Source organism: Pogoniulus pusillus, chromosome Z (assembly GCF_015220805.1).
Source record: "Pogoniulus pusillus isolate bPogPus1 chromosome Z, bPogPus1.pri, whole genome shotgun sequence".
NCBI lineage: Eukaryota > Metazoa > Chordata > Aves > Piciformes > Lybiidae > Pogoniulus > Pogoniulus pusillus.
The window spans coordinates 8,790,837-8,816,825 of record NC_087309.1 but is presented as its reverse complement, the minus strand read 5'-3'; the positions used below and the strand labels follow the sequence as shown (position 1 = coordinate 8,816,825).

Sequence of the window (25,989 nt, the reverse complement as noted above, 5' to 3'; positions counted from 1 at the left end):
TTGCTCCTCATAAGATTTATTCTCTAGGTTCTTCCCCAGCTCTGTTGTGCTCCTTCACTCACTCCAGCACCTCCACATCTCTCTTGTAATGAGGTGCCCAAAACTGAACACGGTACTTGAGGTGTGGCTCCACCAGAGCCCAGTACAAAGGACAGTTGCTTCCCTGATTCTGCTGCGCACAGCATTCCTATTCCAAGCCAGGATGCCATTGGCTTTCGTTGCCACCTGAGCACACTGCTTGCTCATATTTAGCTGCTTGTCGATTACAATCCCCAGGTCCCTTTTTGCCAGACAGCTCTCCATCCACACTTCCCCAAGCCTATAGCACTGCTTGGGGTTATTGTGGCCCAAGTTCAGGACCTGGCATTTGGCCTTGTTCATCCCATTAACATTGGCCCATCCATCCGATCTATCCAGGTTCCTCTGTAGAGCCTCCCTACCCTCCTGCAGATCAACAGTGCCGCTTATTTTGGTGTCATATGTTTTCTGCTTACCACTTTGAGAGGGTCAGGTTAGGATGCGCTTATTCGCTGGCTACCAGCAGAGGGCGCACCGTTATTTGAAATGAGCTGAATGAACGCGGACTAAGTGGCTCTGCTTTTCAGTAGTTTCCCAACAACACATTCGCATAACTGATTTGGGCAGCAGCAAAATGATATTTTAATGTAACTTTTAGAATATGTATTTGTGATCATGTGAAATATTTTGTCAAAAGTGCTCGATCCAGTTTGTTTTTTACCAGTGTTACAGTGCCAGTGTCATGCTATGTGTTCTTACCCTGGTTATGGGCCTGGCTAGTTGTACTGTTTTGGGTTCTATCCAGTCAACAGAAGTGCAGAGTATCTACAAAATGTACGATTTGAAGCAGAACCTTGAAAATACTCTATTGGATTCTATGCAATTTCAAAATTATAGAACCATTGTTAGATCAGGTCAGAATCATATAAGGTCTTGTTCAACTATCAACCTAAAACCCACCATGGCCCAGAGTGCTGTGTACACATGTTTCTTGAACACCTTTGGGGAAGATGACTCCTACCTCCCTGGGTGACCTCTTCTAATTTTTGACCACTCTTTCTGTAAATATTTTTTTTTCTAATATCCTCTAACATACTCTAAACCTTCCCTGCCACATTTTCAAGCCGTTTCCTCTTGTCCTGTTGCCTGGTACTACTAGAGAAAAGAGACTGACCTGCACCTTACTACACCCTCCTTTCAGGTAGCTGTAGGGAGCAGTGAGGTCTCCCCTCAGCCCTTCTCCAGACTAAACAATCCTGGTTCCTTCATACATTCCTAATAAGACTTTCTCTAGACACTCACCACCTTTATTGCCCTTCTCTGGATGTGCTCCAGCACCTCAGTGCCTTTCCTTCATGTAGTGAGCAGCTCAAAACTTTGTATTGTCCACTTTTTTTTTAAACTGGCATTATAGTATTACATTTTTTAAAGCTTTTTTTATGTTTTCAAGATGACAGTGGGCCTGCACTCTGTAAAAAATAGTTTTATGTATGGCTGCTGATTTCAGTGTTTACAAATTTACCATAGTGCTCAACATTTATCTGGAAATTCCTACAGAATTTGCAGTCTCATAATTTTTTTTTGGTTTGTTTTTTTTTTTCCATGCAGAGAGACAGACTCTAGTGGAAGTGGAGATAGCTCAGATGAAGAGCTAGTTGGTCCTATGCAATCTCAAACTTCTGCTCAAGGTTCAGTAGAGGGTACTGACGATGATGATGCTGAATTCATTGGGCCACCACTTCCACCTGGGTTCAAGGACAGTGACGATGATAACGACAATGATGATACAGAGGAGGACGAAAATGTAAGTATTTTGTTCCTCTTTAATGTTTTATTATGCTTTCAGTGCACTGTCATTGCTAAGTGTGCATGTCCTTTTAGACAGATTTTGCAGGTGAAGTATGACTGTTGTCAAATGGTTTTCAGGAGAAAATACCAAGCTTTAAATCAAAATGTATGCATGTGAAACTCAAGGGAAATTAGTCATCAGTTAGTATGTACTGGTTACTTTTCTTTGGTTTTGCATTAAGTAATAACTATATGAATAAGTCTTTTATATAAATATTTTATATGGCTTGTTTCCCATTACATTTGTAGGATGATCTTGGAGGTCTCTTACAACCTGGTTGATTCTATGATTCTATGGTTCTGTAAAGATAGGATTTTTTTACAACAAAGAGGAGGTAGAAATGAACTTTAATCTAGGGAGAACAATCAGGCTAGTACTGTTTTTGGGGAATGGTCTGTGGTAATGTTGGTGGTTCTGTTTCGTTTTCTAAATCTAAGTAAGCACCACTTAAGTTAGTGTGAATGTAGATTCTCTTTACTATCTATGCTAAAAGCAAGAAACCAACAACCTACCTTGAGTATTGCAGATATTCAGTTGACAGATCTCTCTCTCTCTGTTTAGTTAAATTCTAGTGGTTTGGCGTTCATTCTCTAGAACTTCCTGGATTGTGGCGTGAATATAAATCTAATCCTAATAAATGAATTCCCAGGTGTCTCAAGGGTTTCTTATCAATTCCTTTTCAGTTTTGACTAGGTGTTCTGTTCTTTTCCAATAAAAGCTCCTATCATGTGTATCTTGTGAACTTCATAATGTAAGCTTAATAAAACTGCTTTTAGATTGAGCAAGAGGAGCAATGACAGAACTTATATTCAGAGTGATTCTGATCTCGTATGAGCATGATTTGAGTGGTTTATCCTGGCTTTCATTTGTTTGTTTTGGTCGTGGGGTTTTTTTTTTTTTTTTTGGTGTTTGGGTTGTGTGTTTTTTGTTTTGTTTTGGTTTTTTTTTTGTCATGTATTGGTTTGTTTTTTTTTGGGATGCCATGGGGAAGGGGGGAGTTGGTTGATTGTGTTTTTGTAGGGGACAAGTGATGAGAAATTCTTACTCCTTAAGAGTTTTTTATTAGTTTGTAGGATCTGCTTGATTCACAGTAACCTGTGTATTTTTTAAGGAAACTTTAAATTTTAGCACTACATCTACTGTGATTCCAACTAACTGAGGATAAATCCCAAACTTTTATTGAAAATGCTCTAATACTTTGGATTAGACTTGCTATTTGTGCATATCAGGAATTCCCTTAACTTTATATCTGTTAAGGCACTGTGCAGCAGTCCTGAAGGTGTCATAGACTCATCAGATTTCAATTGCTGTGTGTCATGTTATATTGAAATCATTACTTCTTTTCTGCCAGTTTTCATCTTTCTATCCTATTTCAGGTATGCTTGTTCATATATTTTCAGTTCAGGGTAAAATCTTAGAGTACATTGCTTTATCAAGAAATTTTATCAGATGTGAATCTCTCCAACAGATATTTGCAATAGTAGCTCTTGGTCTGGAAAAGTGCTTAGAAGAAAATGTTTGGCCCTAAGTTTGTTTTATCTTCAGTTGCTTTCCAGCTTATTTCAGTGTCATCCAGAGTGTTAGTGTATGTCTCTTGCAAAGCAAATGTCATGATGTCACAGTTCCTGTTGTCTTAAATATAAAAATAAACATACATCTCAGTGACATTAATTCTTCAAGTACATTAGCTGTATTACTGCCTTTTCTGAGTACCAAAAATATCAGGAGTGGGAATTCATAAGGAAAAATAAGTAGCTTAATCATCCTCCAGTGTCTACAAATTGCCCATACCTGTTTTACAAGTCCACTGTGACACAGAGTGCTGAATCATTTTAAAGACAACTTGTTCTTGTTCTGCTGTTTTAAGTCTTGGAGTTTGTGAGCATTCTGTGCCTTAAAACTGTCAAAATAGTTTTATATCTCCATTAATTTTTCCTGCAGAAAATATTGAAATTCTGGAGAAGATGTTAAATATGTGTGTCATCCCAAATTAAATCACAGAAATAGTGGTCATTCGTGGTCAGGGCTGGAAGAGACCTTAAAGGATTTTCTTTATCCAGCCCCCATGCCATGGGCAAGGACAACCCACACTAGATCAGATTACTTCTACCAGCTACGTGGGCAACTTGTTGCACTGTCTCACCACCCTCGTGGTGAAGAATTTCTTCCTAACATCCAATCTGAACCTACCCCCTTGTAGATCTACTCTGTTCCCCCTAGTCCTATGACTACCTGACTCCCTAAACAGTCCTTCCCCAGTTTTGCTGTAGGCCCCTATAGATAGCAGCAGGCCACAATAAGATCTGCTCTTCTCCAGATAGACCAACACCATCTCTCTCACTCTGTCCTCACAGGACAGGTGCTTCAGCCCTCTGATCATCCTCGTGGCCCTTCTCTGCATGCATTCCACCACGTCCTTATCTTTCTTGTATTAGGGGTTCCAGAACTGGATGCATTACTCCAGGTGGGGTCTCACTAGAGTGTACAGAGGAGGATGATGCCAAAGTAAAAATCACAGTATCTATCAATAGAAAATAATTTCAAAATTCTGACATGGAATAATTCTCTGCCAACAATAAAATAACTTTAATGGCTTAATTTGTCTTAACATGAAATATATCACCTTTCTTCTGAGATAACTCCTTCAGAGTTGTTCCTCTGATTTATGATTAAATGGTGATGTACCTAGAGGTTTCTTTGATGAGGACAGGAGCCAGTTGTTTTGGGGGTTTTGTCTTGTTTTTTACCCTCTGCAGCAGTCTTGTATTCTGTCATCATTGATATTTCTCCCTAAAGTGCCATGTGGGTGCCAGGTATCAAGCTGATCCTTTGTCTCTCTTTCCTTCTTGTATCCCTGTCTCTGGTGATTCCAGGTGACATTTTTTTCCTTTCTGATGAGGAATTTCTGAAAACCAGCTTTTAAAATAGCAAATATTTGTGTGTGATAGTGTAAGCCTAGTAGTAAAGAAAGTTTCTGCATGTAACAACTGCAGTTTTAAGGGCAGGTCCTTCCAATTGTCTGTGAATGGTATAAATTGTCCCAGGCTTAGTCCAGCTGCTGCTTGTAATACATTTTTCTTAGGGAAGGAAGTTATGATACATTGGATTTATTAGAAGATCCAGTGGTAGTTTCCTGTGATTGCCCATATTGTTGTCTACAATCAGTAGACAATATGTATTTGCAAACAAAGAACAGGCCAGGAACTGATAGGAGAATCCAAACACTTGGGCTAAATGTTCGTATTTGAAATCAGATGAATAAATAACGTTAAAGTAACTTGTAACCACCCATCTCTGCTCAAAAAAACCCCCAACAATCCAGCTTTAGATTTAATTTTTTCTTTCTTAATACTCTGTGGCAGGCCCTCATACCACACTGCCTGACTTGCTTTATGCCATCTTTCTTTCAGAAAAGGCGTGGGGGAGAAGCTGAGAAACATTGACAACAGTCCCTCGGCTTGGCACTTTTACAGTGAGAGGGGCTTACTGCATAAACATTTGGCTTAACATGCCACACCTTGTTGTAAATACAAGTTCTAAGGAGGTCATCTCAAGTCTTTCATCCTTTGGGGTAGATAGATGAAATTGCATGCAGTTCATGATATAGTTTATGGTTATTTGAATTCCTTAGGTGCAAGTTTGTAAACAAGCCTATCATTTGAACAGTAATTATCATCCTGGACTAAATATCTTAGCTTATGTGTCTTATCCAGAACTCTTCCACTCCCTTTATTGTGCAAAATTTTGGTAGTGCAATGTTTATCTACCCTGTGCCTGTCTGTATTAATAGATACTTCTAAGCTCTTAATACCCACAGCCAACTGCAAAAATCTATTTATATGCATTTGCTCACTCTTACTGGGTTGTTCTCTCACCTACATTCCACACTGCTGTAATTGTCATAGTGTCTGTGAGGATTTGAGATTGCATGTATTGGCTTAAATTTCATTTTGGTACTTTTTGTGCATGTTTGTGCCAAACTGGTTATTGTATTTTAAAAGCAGGATTCTTCTGCTTTCTCTGTTTTCTTATTTCTATGTTATAAAGAAATTCCAAGGGCAGTTCATTCACAGGTAGTAAGTAATAGGATACCATCAGTCTCAGGGTTTGCCCATTTCAATACTTCAAGTATACAGTGGTTCTTGAAATCACAGTATCACAGTATCACCAAGGTTGGAAGAGACCTCACAGATCATCAAGTCCAACCCTTTACCACAGTGCCCAAGGCCAGACCATGGCACCAAGTGCCACATCCAACCTTGCCTTGAACTGCCCCAGGGACGACGACTCCACCACCTCCCCAGGCAGCCCATTCCAGTGTCCAATGACTCTCTCAGTGAAGAACTTTCTCCTCACCTCGAGCCGAAATTTCCCCTGGCGCAGCCTGAGGCTGTGTCCTCTTGTTCTGGAGCTGGCCACCTGAGAGAAGAGAGCAACCTCCTCCTGGCCACAACCACCCCTCAGGTAGTTGTAGACAGCAATAAGGTCACCCCTGAGCCTCCTCTTCTCCAGGCTAAACAACCCCAGCTCCCTAAGCCTCTCCTCGTAGGGCTTGTGCTCGAGGCCTCTCACCAGCCTCGTCGCCCTTCTCTGGACACGCTCAAGCATCTGAGTGTCCTTCCTAAACTGGGGGGCCCAGAACTGAATGCAGTACTCGAGGTGTGGTCTGACCAGTGCAGAGTACAGGGGCAGAATGACCTCCCTGCTCCTGCTGACCACACCACTCCTGATGCAGGCCAGGATGCCACTGGCTCTCTTGGCCACCTGGGCACACTGCTGGCTCATGTTCAGGCGGGTATCAATCAGTACCCCCAGATCCCTCTCTGTCTGGCTGCTCTCCAGCCACTCCGACCCCAGCCTGTATCTCTGCATGGAGTTGTTGTGGCCAAAGTGCAGCACCCTGCACTTTGAGCTATTGAACCCCATCCCATTGGCCTCTGCCCATCTGTGCAGGCGGTCAAGGTCCCGCTGCAGAGCCCTTCTGCCCTCCAACTCAGTCACATCTGCCCCCAGCTTAGTGTCATCTGCAAACTTGCTGATGACTGACTCGATGCCCTCATCCAGATCATCTATGAAGATGTTAAAGAGGATGGGGCCCAGCACAGATCCCTGAGGGACACCACTAGTGACTGGCTGCCAGCTGGATGTGGCACCAACTAGTGACTGGCCGCCAGCTGGATGTGGCACCAATCATTGGTTTATGAAGAGAGCCTTTAAAAATGTCCCGGTAGGAATTTGTCCCTTTCTGTAGAAATTTATCAGGCTATCCTGAGAAGAACCTGAAGACAAGAGAAATACCATCATTCTCTGCTTGGAGGTCCATTTTTTGCCACCTTAGAATACATACTAACTTTGGTAGCTAGATGAAGTCAGGATCCTGAATATATGAATATATGATACAGTCAGTGAGGCAAATTTAAAAAGCAAGCATGAAAAGTGTCTGAGCAATTGGTACTTTGCATTTTATCTGTAATCAGAACTACATTGAAAACCTCAAGGCAAAACAGTTAGTTTTGTAAACTTGCATACCATCCATTTTCTGTGTGGCTCTTAGGACATGAAATCTAAACTGTTAAAAGGTGTGGGAAACAGTCAAGCCTAAGATAGCAGCAGTATCTGAGAGAGCATTAGTTTAAAACCTGAACTATATGACTTTGTGGCTCACATCTCGAAGGAGGTTGTCAAACATGAGGTTAATGTGAAGAATTCAGGCCTGCAGAACAAATTCTAGAAATGGGAGTTAAATTCTACCCAAGCCCAACAAACTGCAAAATTAGGAATCCTTGTTTTGGCATCCTTACTAGTTGTCTGGAAAATGTCCATAGCAGGGAATTTGAACAAATCTGAGAAAAAATTCTTGGACTGCATTTGAGTCAGATTATTTTATGGGTTATACATTCCTTCCCACTGCTTCAGCTTTTCCTGTGGAAAGCCAGTAAGCGTTTATAAGCTCTCTGCTTCTCTCTTGCTGATTTTTGGCTTATTTTATACTTTCGTTTCTCTTTTCATAGCAGCTTAGTCCTGTGTTTTAACACTTGCTTGTTGCAAGGGAAGAACTGATGGAGGGTTTTTTTGAGCTTGCTGATTTATGGAAACAATGTGTTCCTTGATAAAATCAGTCATCACAGCTCTCTTTTCTGAACAATTGCAGGAGTTCACTTGTAACATAACTATTATACACAAGGCTTCTTTTTTTAAAATAAGGGAGTGTGGGGAGGTACTGGGTTTTTTTTTTTACTTTGTTTTGTAAATGAGCTTGTAAGGGACTTAAGATGCTTCAAATTGCGACATAGCCCCTGCAATGGGTAGACATCTTCAAATAGAATTGCTCAAAGGCCCCATCCAACCAGACCTTGAACATTTCTGGGAATGGAAGACGTCTGCAGCCTCTCTGGGAAGCCCCTTTGAGTGTTCCATTACCCTCAACATAAAGAAATTTCTTTCTCATATCTAATCTGAATCAACCCTCTTTTAGTTTAAAGCCGTTACCCCTTTGTACTATCACTACATGACTTTTTTACAAAGTTCCTCTGCAGCTTTCTTGCAGGCCTGCATTAGCTACTAAGAGACTGCTACAAGCTCTTGGAATTCATGTGGGCCCAGGTGGTGTTGACCCCTCCCCAGAGGTGGGTCTGAACACTACAGGATGGCCAAGGGATCAGGCCCAGCCAGCATGGGTTTAGGAAGAGCAGGTCCTGTCTCACCAACCTGATCTCCTTTTATGATCAGATTACCTGCCTGGTGAATGTGGGGCAGGCTGTGGATGTAGTCTACTTGGACTTCAGCAAAGCCTTTGACACTGTCTGCCACAAGAAGCTCCTGGCCAAGCTGGCAGCTCATGGCTTGGACAGATTCACTCTGTGCTGGATCAAGAACTGGCTGGATGGCAGAGCGCAGAGAGTGGTGGTGAATGGTGCCACATCCAGTTGGCAGCTGTCACTAGTGGTGTTCCCCAGGGATCAGTGCTGGGCCCAGTCCTGTTCAATATCTTTATTGATGACCTGGACAAGGGGATTGAGTCCAGCATCAGTAAGTTTGCAGATGACACCAAGCTAGGAGCAGGTGTGAATCTGTTGGAAGGTAGGAGAGCCCTGCAGAGGGACCTGGCCAGGCTGGATGGGTGGGCAGAGGCCAACGGGATGAGATTGAACAAGGCCAAGTGCAGGGTTCTGCACTTTGGCCACAACAACCCCAAGCAGCGCTACAGGCTGGGAACTGAGTGGCTGGAGAGCAGCCAGGAGGAAAGGGACCTGGGGGTACTGATAGATAGTAGCTGAAGATGAGGCAGCAGTGTGCCCAGGTGGCCAAGAGAGCCAATGGCATCCTGGCCTGCATCAGGAAGAGTGTGGCCAGTAGGACAAGGGAGGTTATTCTTCCCCTGTACTCAGCACTGGTCAGGCCACACCTTGAGTGCTGTGTCCAGTTCTGGGCCCCTCAATTCAAGAGAGATGTTGAGGTGCTGGAACATGTCCAGAGAAGGGCAACAAAGCTGGTGAGGGGCCTGGAGCACAAATCCTTTGAGGAGAGGTTGAGGGAGCTGGGCCTGTTTAGCCTGGAGAAGAGGAGGCTCAGGGGTGATCTTGTTACTGTCTACAACTACCTGAAGGGGCATTGTAGCCAGGTGGGGGGTGGCCTTTTCTGCCAGGCAACCAGCAATAGAACAAGGGGACACAGTCTCAAGTTGTGCCAGGGTAGGTATAGGCTGGATGTTAGGAAGAAGTTCTTCACAGAGAGAGTGATTTCCCATTGGAATGGGCTGCCCAGGGAGGTGGTGGAGGCACCGTCCCTGGGGGTCTTCAGGAAAAGACTGGATGGGGCACTTAGTGCCATGGTCTAGTTGATTGGTTAGGGCTGGGTGCTAGGTTGGCCTGGCTGATCTTGGAGGTCTCTTCCAACCTGGTTGATTCTATGATTCTATGGTGGTTAGCCCACTCCCCCTTCCTGTCTAAGATCCATAAAAGCAGGGGGACATCCCCTCCCTCAGGCATGTAAATCTTAACCGCTTAGCTTGGTGTAATCTGCAGACTTGCTGAGGGTACACTTAATTCCACTGTGTCGTTGATGGAGATAAACAGCGCTGGTCATAATCTGGACCCCTGAGTGACACCACTTGACACTATTCTCCACACAGGCACTGAGGCACTAACCACAACTCTTCTGCAACCATCCAGCCAACTCCTCATCCACCAAACAGTCCACCCATCACATCCATCATTAGAAAGAACAATGTTGTGGGGAGTCCATGTCAGAGGCTTCACATATATCCAGGTAGATGACATCCATAGCTTATCTCTTGTTCTTCTCCAATCCAAACATAAATATTGGATTCTGGACGAAACTGTCCTGCTAACTCAAGTAATCTTTATATGCTGTGGAGTATCTACAGCAACTCCCTGTGGAGAAGATCAAGAAATCCACTGAATAGTGTAAGAAAAAGTTCTCATAGGATGTATCTAATCTACATTTTCTAATATCTGGGGAGTAAGAAAGTCTTGTGCAACATCAGTAAATGTCTGTGGAATGAAGCATTTTAGTAAAGTATGATCTTGAATTTTTGCCTCCATGGTTTATCTCCAGATAAACCTTTTGTATTGTCAAGAGGCTGCATCTGTACGTTAGCATGGGTTAAAAAGTTAAGACATTGCTTCTGTATGCTTACATACCTCAGGTTCCTTGAGGAATGACTGTAAGATGGGTTGGATTTGACCTGTGGGCTTCGTTCCATGTGAATAAATGTGTCCATTTGTTCCTGTATAGTCCTGAATCCTGAGCAATACTGAATAATGGCTGTTTAATTGCTAAACAGAAATCAAGAGCACTCTTGTTTAGTTGTCTGTCTTGTCAAGTTTAATTGTAATAATTCTGTAACTTTCAGACTACGTTTGTAGAAATAGCTATTTTTGATACAGTATGCTGGAGGAGTCTCAACTTTCATGAACTCTACAGTAAGAGCATATTACATAATTTCTGGACACAACTTTCAGACATTATGAGTTTTAAGATTAAAAACAGAACCAAGTCTCACCGGCCGTGATTTTTAACTTAGGGCTTAGTATTTGCTCTGTACATTTTGAAGTGTTGTTGGTTATGGCAGGGTTCTAACATTGTGAGATACATCTTCTGTCCATAAAGCGTTACCATTTTGTGACATAAGCTTTAGTCAATGGAGTATATCTAAGTCCAGCATGGAGAATGTGTGTTTCTTGCAAGCATGGAGCTCACGTGTGCAATATAAGTGTATCTTTTCCTCTTTCCAGATGTATAGTTGAAGTCACGTAGCAATTTATATTTATGTCACATTACATAAAATGGTGCTGCTATAAGACAGCTTAAATGTTGATATTTTGAAGGTAAGTTATGGGTAGCAAGGGAGAATTAGTAATCGAAACAGTAATAGAATTTGAACCAGCTGTGGGAACTAGATAGGAAATTGTCCTTCCTTCCTGCAGTAACTTAGACATGCTGTAATTTTTAACCCCTGTCCCCCTACCTTCACCCTCTGGTTGTAGATTTTCTTTGCATGACTAGCTCATGACACTCATGCACACACGCACTTTCCCCTTCCCAGTTTGATTAGCAAGTTCGTAGAAAAGTGGAGTATTTCTCACTAGGTATTATTATATGCATGAAATTGTGTCTCCTACATATTTGAGTGAATATGGTTTTATAATCACAATGGGAGGAATGTTGAAAAGTATAGTGTGTGGACAATTCAGTCTCTAGAGGTGTGATTGTTTAGTTTTGCTGACTGTAGTGTGTTTGCTAAGAATAACAGGATCCCTGTGGATTTTGAAGTGCTTCACCAAGACTGTTGAATAAAACCTTGTGGTAGATTACTTATAATAGATATTATATATTCACATTTTTTGACTGGGGTAAGTAGAAATGAAATAGACAAAGTAGAAAGTCAAATACTGCTCTGCACCAGTGGTGCATTGTGTTAACTTTGGCCACTTAAATGTATAATTTAAGAGATGGATCACTAAGAGGTTGGTTTTATAGAAGTTCTTGTTAGTGTCACTTTGATGCTTACGAAGTTCTGTGGTAACATGGTCACTAGAAGTCTTAAAGTGAACATCAGGCTTTTTTGATGAGAGGAAGAATGAGGTGTACTTCAATTGTAATAGTCTCCATGTCCATTTTGGACAGCAGTGACAAATATTAAATATAATTTTTGTTGCTGGCCTTTTATATTTTGATAGACACTAAGTTAAAATTAGAATTAATAGTGTAGGCTGCTGATGGACCTAATTCCATTTCTTGTAAAACTTGCAAAAGAAACAGTGATACTTGCTGTACATTAAATATATTATTTTAATGTACTTCTGTATAAGTGTGTGTAACTGAAACAGTCTTTGCTTCATGAAGTACAAACTCTTAATCATATAAATGACTTAAACATATAGCAGGTGCATTTTTGTCTTTTTCTTTGCAAAAAAGGTTAAATTTGTACATATATGGTCTCTAAATTCTAATTTATTTTGAGACAGAAAGTCAGTTTGGAGATGAGTAAAGCAGTGTTAATGACTAATATATAAAAATGGTTTAGTAGTTAAAAGGCCAGAAACTGCATATGGAATTGTTACTGTAACCTTGGCTTTTATGTCTTCTGGATGAGTGGACAGAGGCCAGTGGGATGAGATTGAACAAGGCCAAGTGCCTGGTGAAGAGGAGGCTCAGGGGTGACCTCATTGCTGTCTAGAACTACTTGAAGGGAGGCTGTAGCCAGGTGGGGTTTGGTCTCTTCTGCCAGGCAACCAGCAACAGAAGAAGGGGACACAGTCTCAAGTTGTGAGGAGGTCTAGGCTGGATGTTAGGAGGAAGTTGTTGGCAGCGAGAGTGATTGGCATTGGAATGGGCTGCCCAGGGAGGTGGTGGAGTCGCCATCCCTGGAGGTGTTGAAGAAAAGCCTGGCTAAGGCACTTAGTGCCATGGTCTAGTTGACTGGCTAGGGCTGGGGGATACGTTGGGCTGGTTGTTCTTGGAGGTCTCTTCCAATCTGGTTGATTCTATGATTCTCTCGGTGAGTCAAGTGAAATAACAACACTTTTTTTTCCTTTAAAATTCGCCAAAAGGCAATAATAATGTGTCTGTATAGTATTGGAAATGTCAGAGTTTAATGTAAATAATAATTAAGTGAACTGGCTGTCGTGAAAAATGTTATGATCTAGTTGATTGGATAGGGCTGGGTGATAGGCTGGACTGGATGATCTTGGAGGTCTCTTCCAACCTGGTTGATTCTATGATTCTATGAAACTGAGATAATAAAAATGAAATAAGTAAGTGGTAACTTGTCTGAAATAAGCACCAGATCACTGAGCCTGAGTAAGCCTAAGCCAGTCTCCCAGAAACTGTGGAGGAAACCTGAATGACCACAGGCAATTTCAGAATTAAATAATTTTTATCAGTGATTAGAGCTTGCCTTAGAAAAGATTTAAGGGAGTTTTTCCAGTCTATATTGTGAAAACAATTCCCAGATAATACATATTAATGTAAACTATGATTTTCATATAGATCATGTGCTTGCTGTAAATTTAGAAATTATCTGAATGAGTTTTTAGAAGCTAGGTGAAAAAATAGCAAAATCTAAACCAATCTCCTAGGAGACAGACCAGGAAGACTTTGCTCTGTACTTAAAATCTGTGATGTTTATAACTACAGTTATTTGTGAACTTTGCTGAGGCTCTACTTTATCTAAATTGTTAAGCTGTTAATTTGTGTTAAACTGTTCTGTCTGTGAACAGTATCTGAATTACTGTTTGACCCATCATATTGTTAAATAAATTGAATCTGATCTCTAATAACAATAAAATCTATTATTTTTAGGCTGTCATATGTTGGAATTAACTTTTAATCTTTTAGTCTTTTCCCTTGCTGTTTAAACCTGACAAAACACTCTGTGTCAGATAATAGGAAGAAATTTCATGAGGCTGTGAATTAGATGATGTTGAGAGAAGCTGTAACCACATTACCATTTCTGTATTGAACAAATAAATTCACTTCCTGCAGGTCTGTGAGGGGAAGTTCATCTGCTTGAGCACCTCCTTAATTCTTGAATGCACCCTGGAGATGTGCATTTAAAGTCACTAAACTTATCCTTAAGTCTTAAAATTCAAGATGTAAGTTCTGTGTTGAGCTGAGTGCTACTCAAACTAAAGGCTAACTGGGAGAGGGAGCATTTTGTAGGGTTCTTCCTTCAAAGGTTTTGTGGATTTGTCATGGAGCTGGAAGTTATCTATGTTTTTCCATAAGTAAGATATTGAGGGTGTTTCATGAGAATCCCTGCAAGTATTTGCAAGTGTACTTTTGTTTCCCATATTTCGCTTCATCTTTTTTTCAGGCCAGAATTTTAGATAATACGCACACACAGGCCCTGATTAATCCAGGTTAATCGTGGTAGAAACTTAGTTACCTTGCACTCACTGAATAATTCATGAAGAGGAAAAGTCTCAAGATGATTAAGGATTTCAGTACACTGATTCTTTTCCTTAGAGTTATATGTCTCTTTTGAAGGCTATCTAGGAAGTATGAAGTAAATGTTTTCTATATTTAGATTCTATGAATCTGGGCCAAAGTTAATTTAATAACATGCCAAGTTTACATTGGAATACATCTGTCAACTCTAACACCTAAAAGAGGAAATTAAAAGTTGATGAAATGTAATTTCTAATCTGGATGGTTTCTAGTGCTTGAGAGTTTGTGGATATTTTACTCCTGTAAACCCAAAAATGTTTCTCTTTTTCTGTTGCTCTAAACCAGCATCTTACTCGTTCCTCACACTCCGTCTTTCTCCTCAGTGCACACTTACACAACCTTAGGCATTTATTTTCTGTTTAAGGAAAATAACAGAAAATTGTGACTTGAAAAACCCGCACATTTCACAAGTAATATGGTTTTAATCTCTACACAGAGTTAAGTTCTGGAACAAAACATGAGTATCAATGTGTGGTGTTTGCAAAATGAGTTAAGAATATATTTGAACTCTTACTACTGTCTTCAGCTTTCACTGCTGTCGTGGAAAGTTCATGTTGAAATAATTTTCTAGTCTGAAAAAAAGGACTAAGACATGTTTTCTTCCAGATCTGTGAAATACTCCCTTCCACACTCTTTTATCTTTTCTCTAATAGTATTTTAGACTCAATATTGAAGGACAGAATGAGATGCTCTTGTCTCTGTTCACTATAATGGAATCTTGATATCACTATAATGGAATCTTGATTTTGTTCATTTACCCACATGTAGTATCTGTCAAAGTTAGATGTGAGTTAAAAGGGGAAAAACTCTGTGTTCATGGCTTTTAACTTAGCTACAATACAGGGAGGTTGTGCAGGTGTCCTCCTGTGAAGTCTGGTGGCCTGTAGTTTTTATTCCCCTGGAAAGCACAGCATTTGGGTTGTGTTTCAGGTGATGCTGTGAGAGAGAACACTTTGACCTGCAAAAAGAACACCTATGATACAGAGATCTGCAAGCCACAACAAGCCTGTGTTGCTTTTTGTTGTGTTGTTGTAGTAACTTCTAAACTAGAAGTAGTTGGAAGCCCTTTGTGATTGGTATTAGTGTATTCTGCCTAAATGCTGCATGGAGCTGGAGTGGATTTCTGTGATGCTGTTCAAACTTTATAGCTGCACAATTCAGTGTCTCTAGTGTTTTATTTGTCTGAATTAACAACTTGGGGTGTTGTACGTCACTTTGACAATTACCATGTCCTGTCCTTTCTGTTGTTGTTGATAAGTTGTCTGCTCTTTTCATAATCTCTTAAGAACATTTTCTTTCAATGTTATATACTTTACAACCTAATCATTTTATTAGGTGACATTACATTTTTCTTGTTAATGTCTCCTGTCACTCAATTACTCTTTCAATCAGAAAGAATGGAATATATGGAAAGTTGCTACTGTCTGATTACAAGAAAGATTTCAGCACTGAAGTCTAAAACAAAGACCTTTCCAAGACTCTCAAACTTTGCTTCTCTCCCTATCCTACTCCCCACCAGCAGTGTGGCTTTTTTTTTTCAGGCAATGCAGTCTTTTGGAAGTGGAAGAGTGGAGGCTTAAAAAATAGACTTTCAAAGCCCCATGAACATAGTACATGTTAAACAAAATGTTTGAAAATAGGAAATTCATTTTTCTTAATTGAGAGGAGGCCTGGAATTTGGAAGTTTGAGTTGCTGCTCTTTAAGTATATGAGGCTAATTCGTCAGCATTTGCTTCTAGGGATATTTACCCTATGTTTGCCAGTTACTCATTATTCTGTCCATCAGGAACTCAGTTATTATATTTGTGTTTTAGAGAGGCAACAACCATCTGCATCAGTCCTAATTGTTCTGTCAAATTTGCAGTTCCACCTGAAGTGGAGAAATCCTTGTAAAGTGCAGCTCTTGTCTCCTCCGCTTTGCTCCTGCCTATGAACAGACAGCATCTTCAGTGTGCAGTGTGCTAGATGGAGACTCAGAAGAGCAGAACGTTGAGTGTTTATGCTTCCTGCAGAAGGGATTTTTTCAAACATTACACTGGATAGTGGATTTTTAAAAAATTGCTTCTGCAGGATTGAACTTTCTCCCCAAGCCAAATACTTAGTTTATTGTGAAGATTCAAACCCATTTTTCTCCCACTGTGTACTTCTGCCTTCTTCTAAGTACCAGTGATTATCTTTGCCCATATTCACAATCCCATGGATATTGAAGGATATCTTGTAGGGTCTAGAAATCTAGAGATTAATTATTTTTCCTTTTTGTGTGTAAATTGTCTTGCTTGTGTGGTTAGATCTGGACTATTGGGTTTTTTGTTGTGCAGGGGTGTTTTATTTTGGTTTTGATTTTTCTTAATACGGTGGAGACAAGCATAGTTTCAAGCATTGTTTCTAGTGGCATATTTTCTGAGGATAAGGAATGAGGGAAGAAAAGTAACCTACAGTATTTAGGGGCAGTGGGGCAGTGACTAGAAGAGTAGCGTCAGGCACAGGAGGAATAATAGTCCCTAAAAAAATAACTGCAGACTGCAGATGTGATGCCTGACTTGCATGTTGCTTTGCAGAAGTTATTTAAAAAGTAAGAGTTTTCATTTTTGAGAAAACCAAATAACTCTTAGAATACAGTATTTCATAGATTAATGTATACAGATCTCGTAAGGCAGGGAATTGAGCCTACTTGTAAAAGCACTGGGAGGTACATCAAGATCAAAGCTGTTTTCCTTTGTTTCTGCTCAAACAGAATGGTCAAGTAATGCTGTATTTTCTTGATACATTTAAGAAGGGGAAAAGAACCCACAAAGCAAATTAAAAATAAAAAACAACCAACCAACTGTTTCCAGAACAGTGTTATTGAAATATTAAATCCATTTTTGGTGAACTTAACAACTGAAATGCAGTCAACAGCTGAAAGACCTGGCAGTGCAGGTTCACTCTTGGCAAACTCTGCCTTTTAGCTTTTTTTAGACGCAGTCATTTTTACAGTATATGGGGGATCTTGCATAAAATGTATTAATTGTATTTTCTTTGGAGAGTGTGAAATCGGTGGCATTCTTTGTTCTTTGGAGTGTAGTAACTGTGAAAGTTGTGATTACGTCTGATAGATGGACATAGACATTTGTTGCAGCAGGTTAAAGGTATTTATAGCATTCTCAGTCATACAGGAAGTTTATAGTTAACTGAAATAGAATAAGCCACCTTGATCTTTGTAGTATTTGGCTGATTTGAAGATGTTATGCCAAGATATTTTTCTGGACGTTGTTATCTTACTTTTTTTGTTTGAATAGTCTAAACAGTTACTTTAACTGTCAGGCATCCCTTGGAGACTACAGAGTGTAGCACCACTTGCACTTGCCAGACGTCTGATGTGAAGACTCAGGCTGTTTGATTTATCAGGTGACAGAATGTTTTCATATCTGCTCTTCTCCCTTAAAGATAAGTAGTCAGAACAGTGTTCAGCATAAGTGCCCTGTATAGCAAAAATGTAGGTTTTTTTGAGAGTGGTTCACTCTTCACATTTAAAGAGGAATCTCATTGTCATCACATGGAGGAGCTGGCAGTTAAAATTAACTAAGTTTGTTCTATCGCATTTTGTTTATTAATGGTTTTGTTTGTCAGTTTGAGTTACTGAAAGAACTCAAAGACACCCTCTCAAAAAATAAATTCAGTGCTGCTGTGATATTGGCTTGCAATACCTAATTTTGAGGCAAGGTGTTTGTAATGAGCAGACATATACTGTTCCAGTAATACAAAACAAGCAGCCTAGCAGTGTTTAAGATGAGAGTGACCAAAATGCTGTTTCTCCATCAGTGAATGATGATTTCTGCGAAAGCTCTTGAATCAGAGTAGTAGCAGATCTTTTGCTGTAGGTGATACTACTGTGAATCTTGGAAACTCTTTGTTTCCTTTTCACACTTCAGGTTTTATGGAATGTGCTTAGATAGCAAGTACAGGCAGCGGCTGCTGAGCAGGTTTTTTTGCATCCTAAGAACAGCAAGTACCAGTTTATGGTGCAGGCAATGAAGAGACACAGAGAACTTGATTAATTTTATACATCCTACCTTGGAGTGCTTTTTAGAATCACAGAATGGTTTAGGTTGGAAGTGACCTGAAAGATCATCCAGTTCCAACCCTTCATCATAGGCAGGGACACCTCCCACTAGAACATGTCACTCAAGGCCTCATCCAACCTGGCCTTGAACACCTCCAGGGAGGATTCCACAGCCTCCCTGGGCAACCTGTTCGGGTGTTTCACCACCCTCTCTTCCTAACATCTAGTTTAAATATCCCCTCTGCCAGTTTCAACCCATTACTCCTCATCCTGTCATTACAATACCTTGTAAATAGTCCCTCCCCAGCCATCCACTCCAAGGTGTTCTTGAAGCCTTCCTTTTTTCGAGGCTGAAGAGCCACAACTCTTGTAGCCTGTCCTGGCAGAGCTGCTCTAGCTTTTTGATCATCTTTCGTGGACTCCTCTGGACTCACTCCAACAGTTCCATGTCCCTCTTGTGTTGGGGGCTCCAGAGCTGCACACAGTACTCCAGCTGAGGTCTGAGGAGAGCAAAGGGGCAGAATCCCCTCCCTTGCCGTGCTGGCCACGCTGCTCTTGCTGCAGCCCAGCACGTAGCTGCTGTGTGGGTTGCACTCACATTGCCAGCTCATGTTGAGCTTTTCATCAACCCAGACCCCCTGATCCTTTTCCTCAGGGCTGCTCTCAGCCATTTGCCACCCAGCCTGAAATTGTGCTTGGATTGCACTGCCCCAGGTGCAAGACCTTACATTTGGCCTTGTTGAATTTCATGAACAGTAAGCTTTCATTTGTACTGTATTCACTGTTCACTTTCAACAACACCTGGGAATGCTGAATTAAACCTACTTATTAGCTTGTAGGCTAGTGAGTTGGTGGAATATCTCTTAATGCTTGCTTTTCTGAATGTCACGTGTAAACCTTTACTGTTAACCTTGTAATGGGTTGGCCTTTACTGGGATTTCATCTGCCTTCCAAGCCTCTTTATCATTCCCCTCCTCAGCAAAACAAGGGAAAAACCTGGCAGGTTAGGATAAAGGCAGTTTAAAGAAAAAGCAAAATATATGTGCAGAAGCAAAATAAAGCAAACTATTAATTCGCTACATGAATATTCATGTAGAGAATAATATTAATTCTCTACTTTTCCATGAGCAAGTCACTTTTAGCCATTTCCAAGCAAGCATGGCTTGAGTACATGTTGTGGTCTTCTTCAGAAGACTAACAAATGCCCCCACTCTTAGCTTTCATTGCTAAGCAAATGTTGTGTACTATGGAATATTAATTTAATTATTTTGGGTTAGCTGTCATGGCTATGTGCCCTCCCAAGATCTTCCCTAAGATCAGCCTCCTGGTGAGGGGTAATGTTGGAAAGGTATCCTTGATGCTGTGCTGCTGCTTAGCAGTAACCGAAACATGGTTGTGTTAGCAGCACTTTTTTTCCAGTACAAAATACAGCACTATGAGGGCTGCTGTGGGGAAAATTAACTCAATCTCAGCAGGTCCAATGCACAGTTTATCAGACTTAGTATGGACCATGGTGTCCCAAAATTCTTTTTTACTGATGTGCATATATGATGTCCATGCTAATACTTGAGTTTCCCTTCAAACACTTGTGACTGTTGAAGATGTGCATATGCTGTAAATGTGAAAACAAGAGGCATGGGTCTTTTGCCTTATCTCACTCTATATGTCACATATTATGTGTGAAAAGAGAGAAAATTCATCCATTTTTGGGGGATCAAAGCTGTCGGTAGTAGCAAGAAATTAGAAGAAGGATAAGTTTGGCTAAACTAAAGATAATAAAGGTCTTCTGTCTTATAGAAGAGGTAAAGCTGGTGGAACTGCAAGATAAAATGAGTAAAAAGTAAATCAGACTGATGCTACAGAAACTTCCTGTGGCAAACATGAATAAATAGGAGAAATTAACAGAGATAGATTAGAGATATGTGTACCTAAGTGTACTTAAGTGTTATTCTGAAATTAGACCACAGAAAATTATAACAAAGATGTCATGCAATCACAAAGTTTTGGGAAACTTAAATGATAGCTGACAGATGTTTGTGTGACGTGTTGGGTGTTAACTTTAATTGCTTTCAGTCTGTGTGTTGCCATTAAATGGAATCCCCTGAATTATATTTGCTGTATTATGGGTGCCTTAGATGTGGCAGTTGTCAAGACCCATGAGGGCTAAAAACAGTGGCATAAGTGGAAATTGGAAGCTGTTCAGGATTGCTAGATATAGGTGATGACCAAAAATAATGTTTTCCTGGTTTTGTTCTTTGATAAGGTACTCTTACATTTTTAGAGTGTGTATTGCTCATATTTTTTTTTGGGGGTGTATCCATGGAAATAAAAATGGGGGTCTAGTTTGTGATTTCCCCCTGCTTTCTCCTCCTCAGATTATAGCTGGTGTGAAGGAAAATCCTCTTACTTTTGTATATATATATGTATATTGGAGTATCAGGGATTTTGTTAGGTTGAGTTTTTTTAGCACCATTTTCATGGAGGCTTATGGGTTTTTTTTTTTTTTTGTTTTTTTTTTTTTACTTTTTTTTTTTTTTTTTTTTTTTTCCAGAACCCTGTAAAGAAAATCCCAGATTCTCATGAGATTACACTCCAACATGGGACAAAAACAGTAAGTGTAATACATTTTTATCACTTATTGCTTCTCCAGAGCTGAGATACTTTGTGAAATAAGTTAACAAGTAATGATTGCCAACCAAAATACAAGAAGATAATTAATTAATTTTCTTAATTTGATATTCTAGCCTATTTTTTTTCCTTATAGTAATTGAAAGTGTGTTTTAGACTGCCTCTTGACTTCCTTGTAGTAATCCAAACGTGTCTCCATTTTACTCAGTTGTAGTCTCATTTTCTTCTTCCTTTTTGTCAGATATATTTTGAAGTTCCTGTTCTAGACTAAATTTTCCTAATCTGAACCTTAGTCTAGTTGCCTGGTCTTGGATTTCAAAGAGTATTATTGCTGATGTTTCTGGGGTTTACATCAATACAGCCCTCCATCAACTTGATTTTTTTAAATTGTCTTTTATACACTGTTCTTACTTTCTTGAAACCTTCCTTGTCCTTAACTGCATTATTCCTAGGTTTACCTCCAGTATTGCTCTGTCACTTAGAACTCTGGCTTGTCTCATCTTCTAACACTACCCCAACTGCTTTTAGGTGCTGACTGATCTATATTCCGTTATGAAATGGACTTTATTTTCTGGCCATGAATAGCCCTGAATCTATTCCCAGATCCCTTTCTCATATTCTTTGGTTTGTGCTATGACTTAAATTGCAATGAGAAAATAATAACTAGATTTTCTCCTGCTATTATATCTCTGTAAAAGCACTTTGCTCTAGTTAATAGAGCTCTCACTCATGGCGTTCCTGAAAATTTCTGAGGAAATGTATAGTGTTCTTAAAAATACAATAATGGAAATTTCATGGATTAATTTTCCATTAATGTAATTAATATATCATGCACATAAACATTTAACATTCAGTAAAGTATTTTAGATAATAAGAATATTAAATTGACTACACTTGAAGCTTCAACTGATTTTTTTAGTTAAGGCCAAAAAGGGCAACAAACTGTATTAGGAACAGTGTGTCCATCAGGATTAGGGAAGCGATTATGCCCCTGTGTTCAGCCCTGGTGAGGCCACAACTGTCTTCAATCCTTCATTAAGGTTCTGGAGCCATGTCCAGAGAAAAACAATGAGGCTGGTGAGGGATATGGAGGACATGTTGTAAAAAGAGCAGCTGAGGGAACTGAGGTGGTTTAGTTTGCAGAAGAGAATGTTAAGATGAGCTCTTACGGCTTTATACTACTATATGAAAGAGGTTGTAGTGACGCTGGTGTTGGTCTCTTCTCCAAGTAACTATCTCTGGGACAAGAGGACATGGATTTAAGTTGTGCCAGTGGATTGGATAATTCTGTACTGAAAAAATAGTGAGTAGTTAGAACAAGCTGCTCAGGGAGGTAGAGGAGTTGCCTCTATTCCTGTGCAACTGAAAAGTCTCAGGAAAGATTTCCTAAGCTTGAGAGTCTTTCCAGATATCTAAATAACTTTCTAGTTGCCTTGCTTGTACAGTGTAATAGGAGTTACAATTTCCAATGGAACTTGAATTTTATGTCTGTCTCTCTCTCCTTTTGATGCTCTTGATCTATAAGTGAGTATGAGAAAGAGTAATCGGAGGTGTTCTGAACAGTGTGCTTTCTAATGTCCTGTATCACAGCTGCTCCGTTCTATAGCAGTTACTGCAGAATAAGCCACTTGAGTTTGTTAATGGAATGCATGATTAATCTGATAAAAGAGGCTCCCTTTTTATTTTACTTTTTTTTTTAAACACATAAGAGGTTGCATCTGTTTCATTTGAAAATGAGACGTGTCACAGTGACATAATCAGTAAGTGGACAAAACAGTACATTTAAACATTTGATTCAGGGAAGGAAAAAGAAAAACTGAGTAACTCTCTAAATTACATTTTCTTGAGACCACTGAATTAGAACATATGATGCTTCTTTGCATTCTTTAGAAGAGCAAGTTTGTAAACTGTCTTTAAAACATAAGACTTGTGCAAGTGTATGTCTCTAAAATAAAACAGGACAGTTAGATTAAGAAAGAGTCAAGTTGCTTGGTGACCAGCAGCATTTTTTCTGCAACAGGTTAGTTTTGTGAGACTACATTTTTTTAAAATAGTTGGGTATATGATGGCACTGTATGTTTGAAATAACAGTGAGGTACCAGCATGAGCAGTGTGAGCCTTAAGAGGACGACTAGAAATGCTTAACTTAACCTTTTCTAGAAGAAACTGGAAAAAAGATAAGTCAGAAGCCTGTACTTCATATAAGAAAATTTGAACAAATAATTTTAGTTAAACAGATTTATCTATTGAAATGTCACTTTCTGCAGGGTATTTTTTTAAGTGGGCATGGAAAATGGAATATCTCATGTTAAATTCCATTTTTTAAAAGTGTTTTGTGTGGGAACTATTCAACAGTTTACATTGTTTGAAAAGTCTCCATAACACTGTGTATATACTAAAGTGGTGGGTTATTTTTGAAGTACTGTACTAGACTGATACATCTTTGAAACAAGGTTTTTTAGTGGTACTTCCAGTACAGTGTCTGTATTAAATCATAGTGACCGTCATGTATACAGGTATTTTCATGTGTACATGTAAAGAAGATGCATACAGAGAGGCAACATATGTGAAAGTTACTGTTGTTTTTATACGTCAGTGCCACCCTGCCAAAGATGGTCAGAGTTGCTAGCCTGTAGCTGTGACGATATTCTCAGATTATTTTATTCAGGCTTTTAATTCTTTATTGTGTATACAGTTTGTTGTTGTTTTTTCAGTTGTTTCTTTCCACACAGAACTTTCTGTGAAGTCTGAAAGTTCTTCATGGAGTATTTTTTTCTCCCTTCAGAATCTTTTGGCTTATCTCTTCATATAATTTTTCAAGGATTTTGCGGAACTTGAATTTCTTGTGTTAAAGACTGCCCTACTTGTTGTGAAAGAGCTTCTGAATATGGTTTTTTTTTTTTCTTCTGTATTTTTTTTTCTGTATAGGTTTCTGCTTTAGGGTTGGATCCCTCAGGTGCCCGTTTGATAACTGGTGGATATGACTACGATGTGAAATTTTGGGATTTTGCTGGAATGGATGCATCTCTCCAAGCATTTCGGTCGCTCCAGCCTTGTGAATGGTAGGCACAAAGACTGCATTTTGCACTTAAGACTAAGCCTATGTTAAGTTTCTTTTAGAATGCACAGAGGCATCCTTGTGTGATAGCTTGTTTAAAAGGCTGATGTGGAATTGTGTTAAGAAATAGTTTCTTTAATCATGTCCATTCAAATTCTAGCTTACTTTATGTTCTTTGCCAAAAGGAACGTACTCCTCTGAGAGGACATTTTGAATTCCATGGAAATGAGAATCTAACTGAAATGCGTTGCTGTCTTTAATTTGAGAGCAGTGTAACTGCAGAGCCAAAGCATTAATATAAAGTAGTGTTGTTGTGCATATTTTGTCAAGGTATCAGTGTGTAAATTCTGTCAGAGGTGGGAAGGGTGTGGACAGCCTTGCATTCTTTACTGTCATTCTAACAGAGCATAGCCAGGTTGGGCATCAAAGAGATTTCTGCTTCATATGTAGCAACTGCCATGAGCATGTTTTGTAAAGCAGAATGCTGAGAGAAGATGTTGAAGCTAGAAATACATCTTCTGATTGTTGTCTTGGTACTATTCCATGATTTCTGTCCCAGGTTTTAGTAACTGACAGAAGAAATATGTAAGAAAACCTTTACAGCAAGTGAGGAATCGGCTAAGACTGTAGTAGACTGTGGAGATTGTCATCTACTGTTGCATTTCTAGAATTGATGGCATATTTAACTTTAGTTAAGATAGTGATAGAGCTGTAGCTCTGTCCCTATTAAAAAAAAGCACAAATGCTGACACACAGATATTTTCCTTGTGCACAGTGTACAGTGGAGTTTTCTGTAGTACTGCTGTGCCCTTTGATAGCAATTTGTAGATCTCTGTGAGTTCACATGTTGTGCTTGAAAAATTGGAAAAAAAAAAAAAAAGAGTTGAATCTGGCACACACTCTTTTTCATATAGAGATAGAATAGTGTTCTTTAAGGTTAAGTATCTGCCAGTTTGTGTCCTGTGATTGAGGAAGGAAATGCGACATGCAGACATGCAACACACACAAGAATAAAAAGCTTTAACCCAATAGGAATAAAAAGATTTAATCCAATATCAGATAGGAATGTGTATGAGTCTTGCTGCCATATATTTTGTCACCATTGACAGTTTTGCTTATGTGTAGGCTTATAGGAGCTGAAGCTAATTGGAACATTTTCTTCTTTTTTTCAGCCACCAAATCAAATCTCTACAGTATAGCAGCACAGGAGATGTCATTCTCGTTGTATCTGGTAACTCTCAGGCAAAAGTTCTTGACAGAGATGGCTTCCCAGTAATGGAATGCATAAAAGGAGACCAGTACATTGTGGACATGACAAATACAAAGGTAAAATCAGAAATTAATTAAACAACAGAAGACTAACAGTTTAGTGTTTTGTTTTGTTTTTTTTTCCCCTCTGAAGGAGAAACCTCCTTCAGTGAAGAGGACTGAGAAGACCTGTCTATGGGATGCAATAATCCTCTGTATTGATACATGCTCGAAGTTGTAGAACTTTCTTCCATGGTCTTGATTTCAAGACCCAGCTAATCAAAACAGGGGCTGACCTGATACGGTGTTGTCTATAATCTGGCCTTGTGTGGGAGTGATCTAGGTTAGCTCAACAGGTCTCTATGATGCTACAAAAATTTGTCTATCTAAAAGTGTATCTTATAAAAATCATTGGTTTCCCCAACAGACCTGTTGGACAAACCAACCAAAATTTAGAAACTATTGATTTGGTCTAGTGTCTTGCTTTCTAATACCCTCTATTCTTTTGCTTATAGAAATAACTCTTTCAAGGAAGGGGTTGAAAGGTTGTTATTGTTGGTTGCACATTGTGAGTATAAAGCCAGTAGGCAACAATGTGTAAGTTTTAAACAGTAGCTATAAGAGCATCTCAGGAAGGGCTGGTTCATGGTTTTGAAATATTTTAACAACAGC

The 25,989-nt window shown here is 39.6% G+C and overlaps 1 protein-coding gene across 1 annotated transcript in view; it reads left to right on the top strand.

Annotated features, from left to right (window-relative positions):
* WDR70 (WD repeat domain 70) overlaps window positions 1-25,989 on the top strand; it is a 122,681-nt gene that overhangs the window by 11,205 nt on the left and 85,487 nt on the right. The window contains exons 3-6 of the mRNA XM_064140403.1: window positions 1,627-1,822; window positions 20,935-20,994; window positions 23,940-24,073; window positions 25,242-25,395. Coding sequence (XP_063996473.1) covers window positions 1,627-1,822; window positions 20,935-20,994; window positions 23,940-24,073; window positions 25,242-25,395 — 544 coding nt within the window. The remainder of the gene's footprint in view (window positions 1-1,626; window positions 1,823-20,934; window positions 20,995-23,939; window positions 24,074-25,241; window positions 25,396-25,989) is intronic.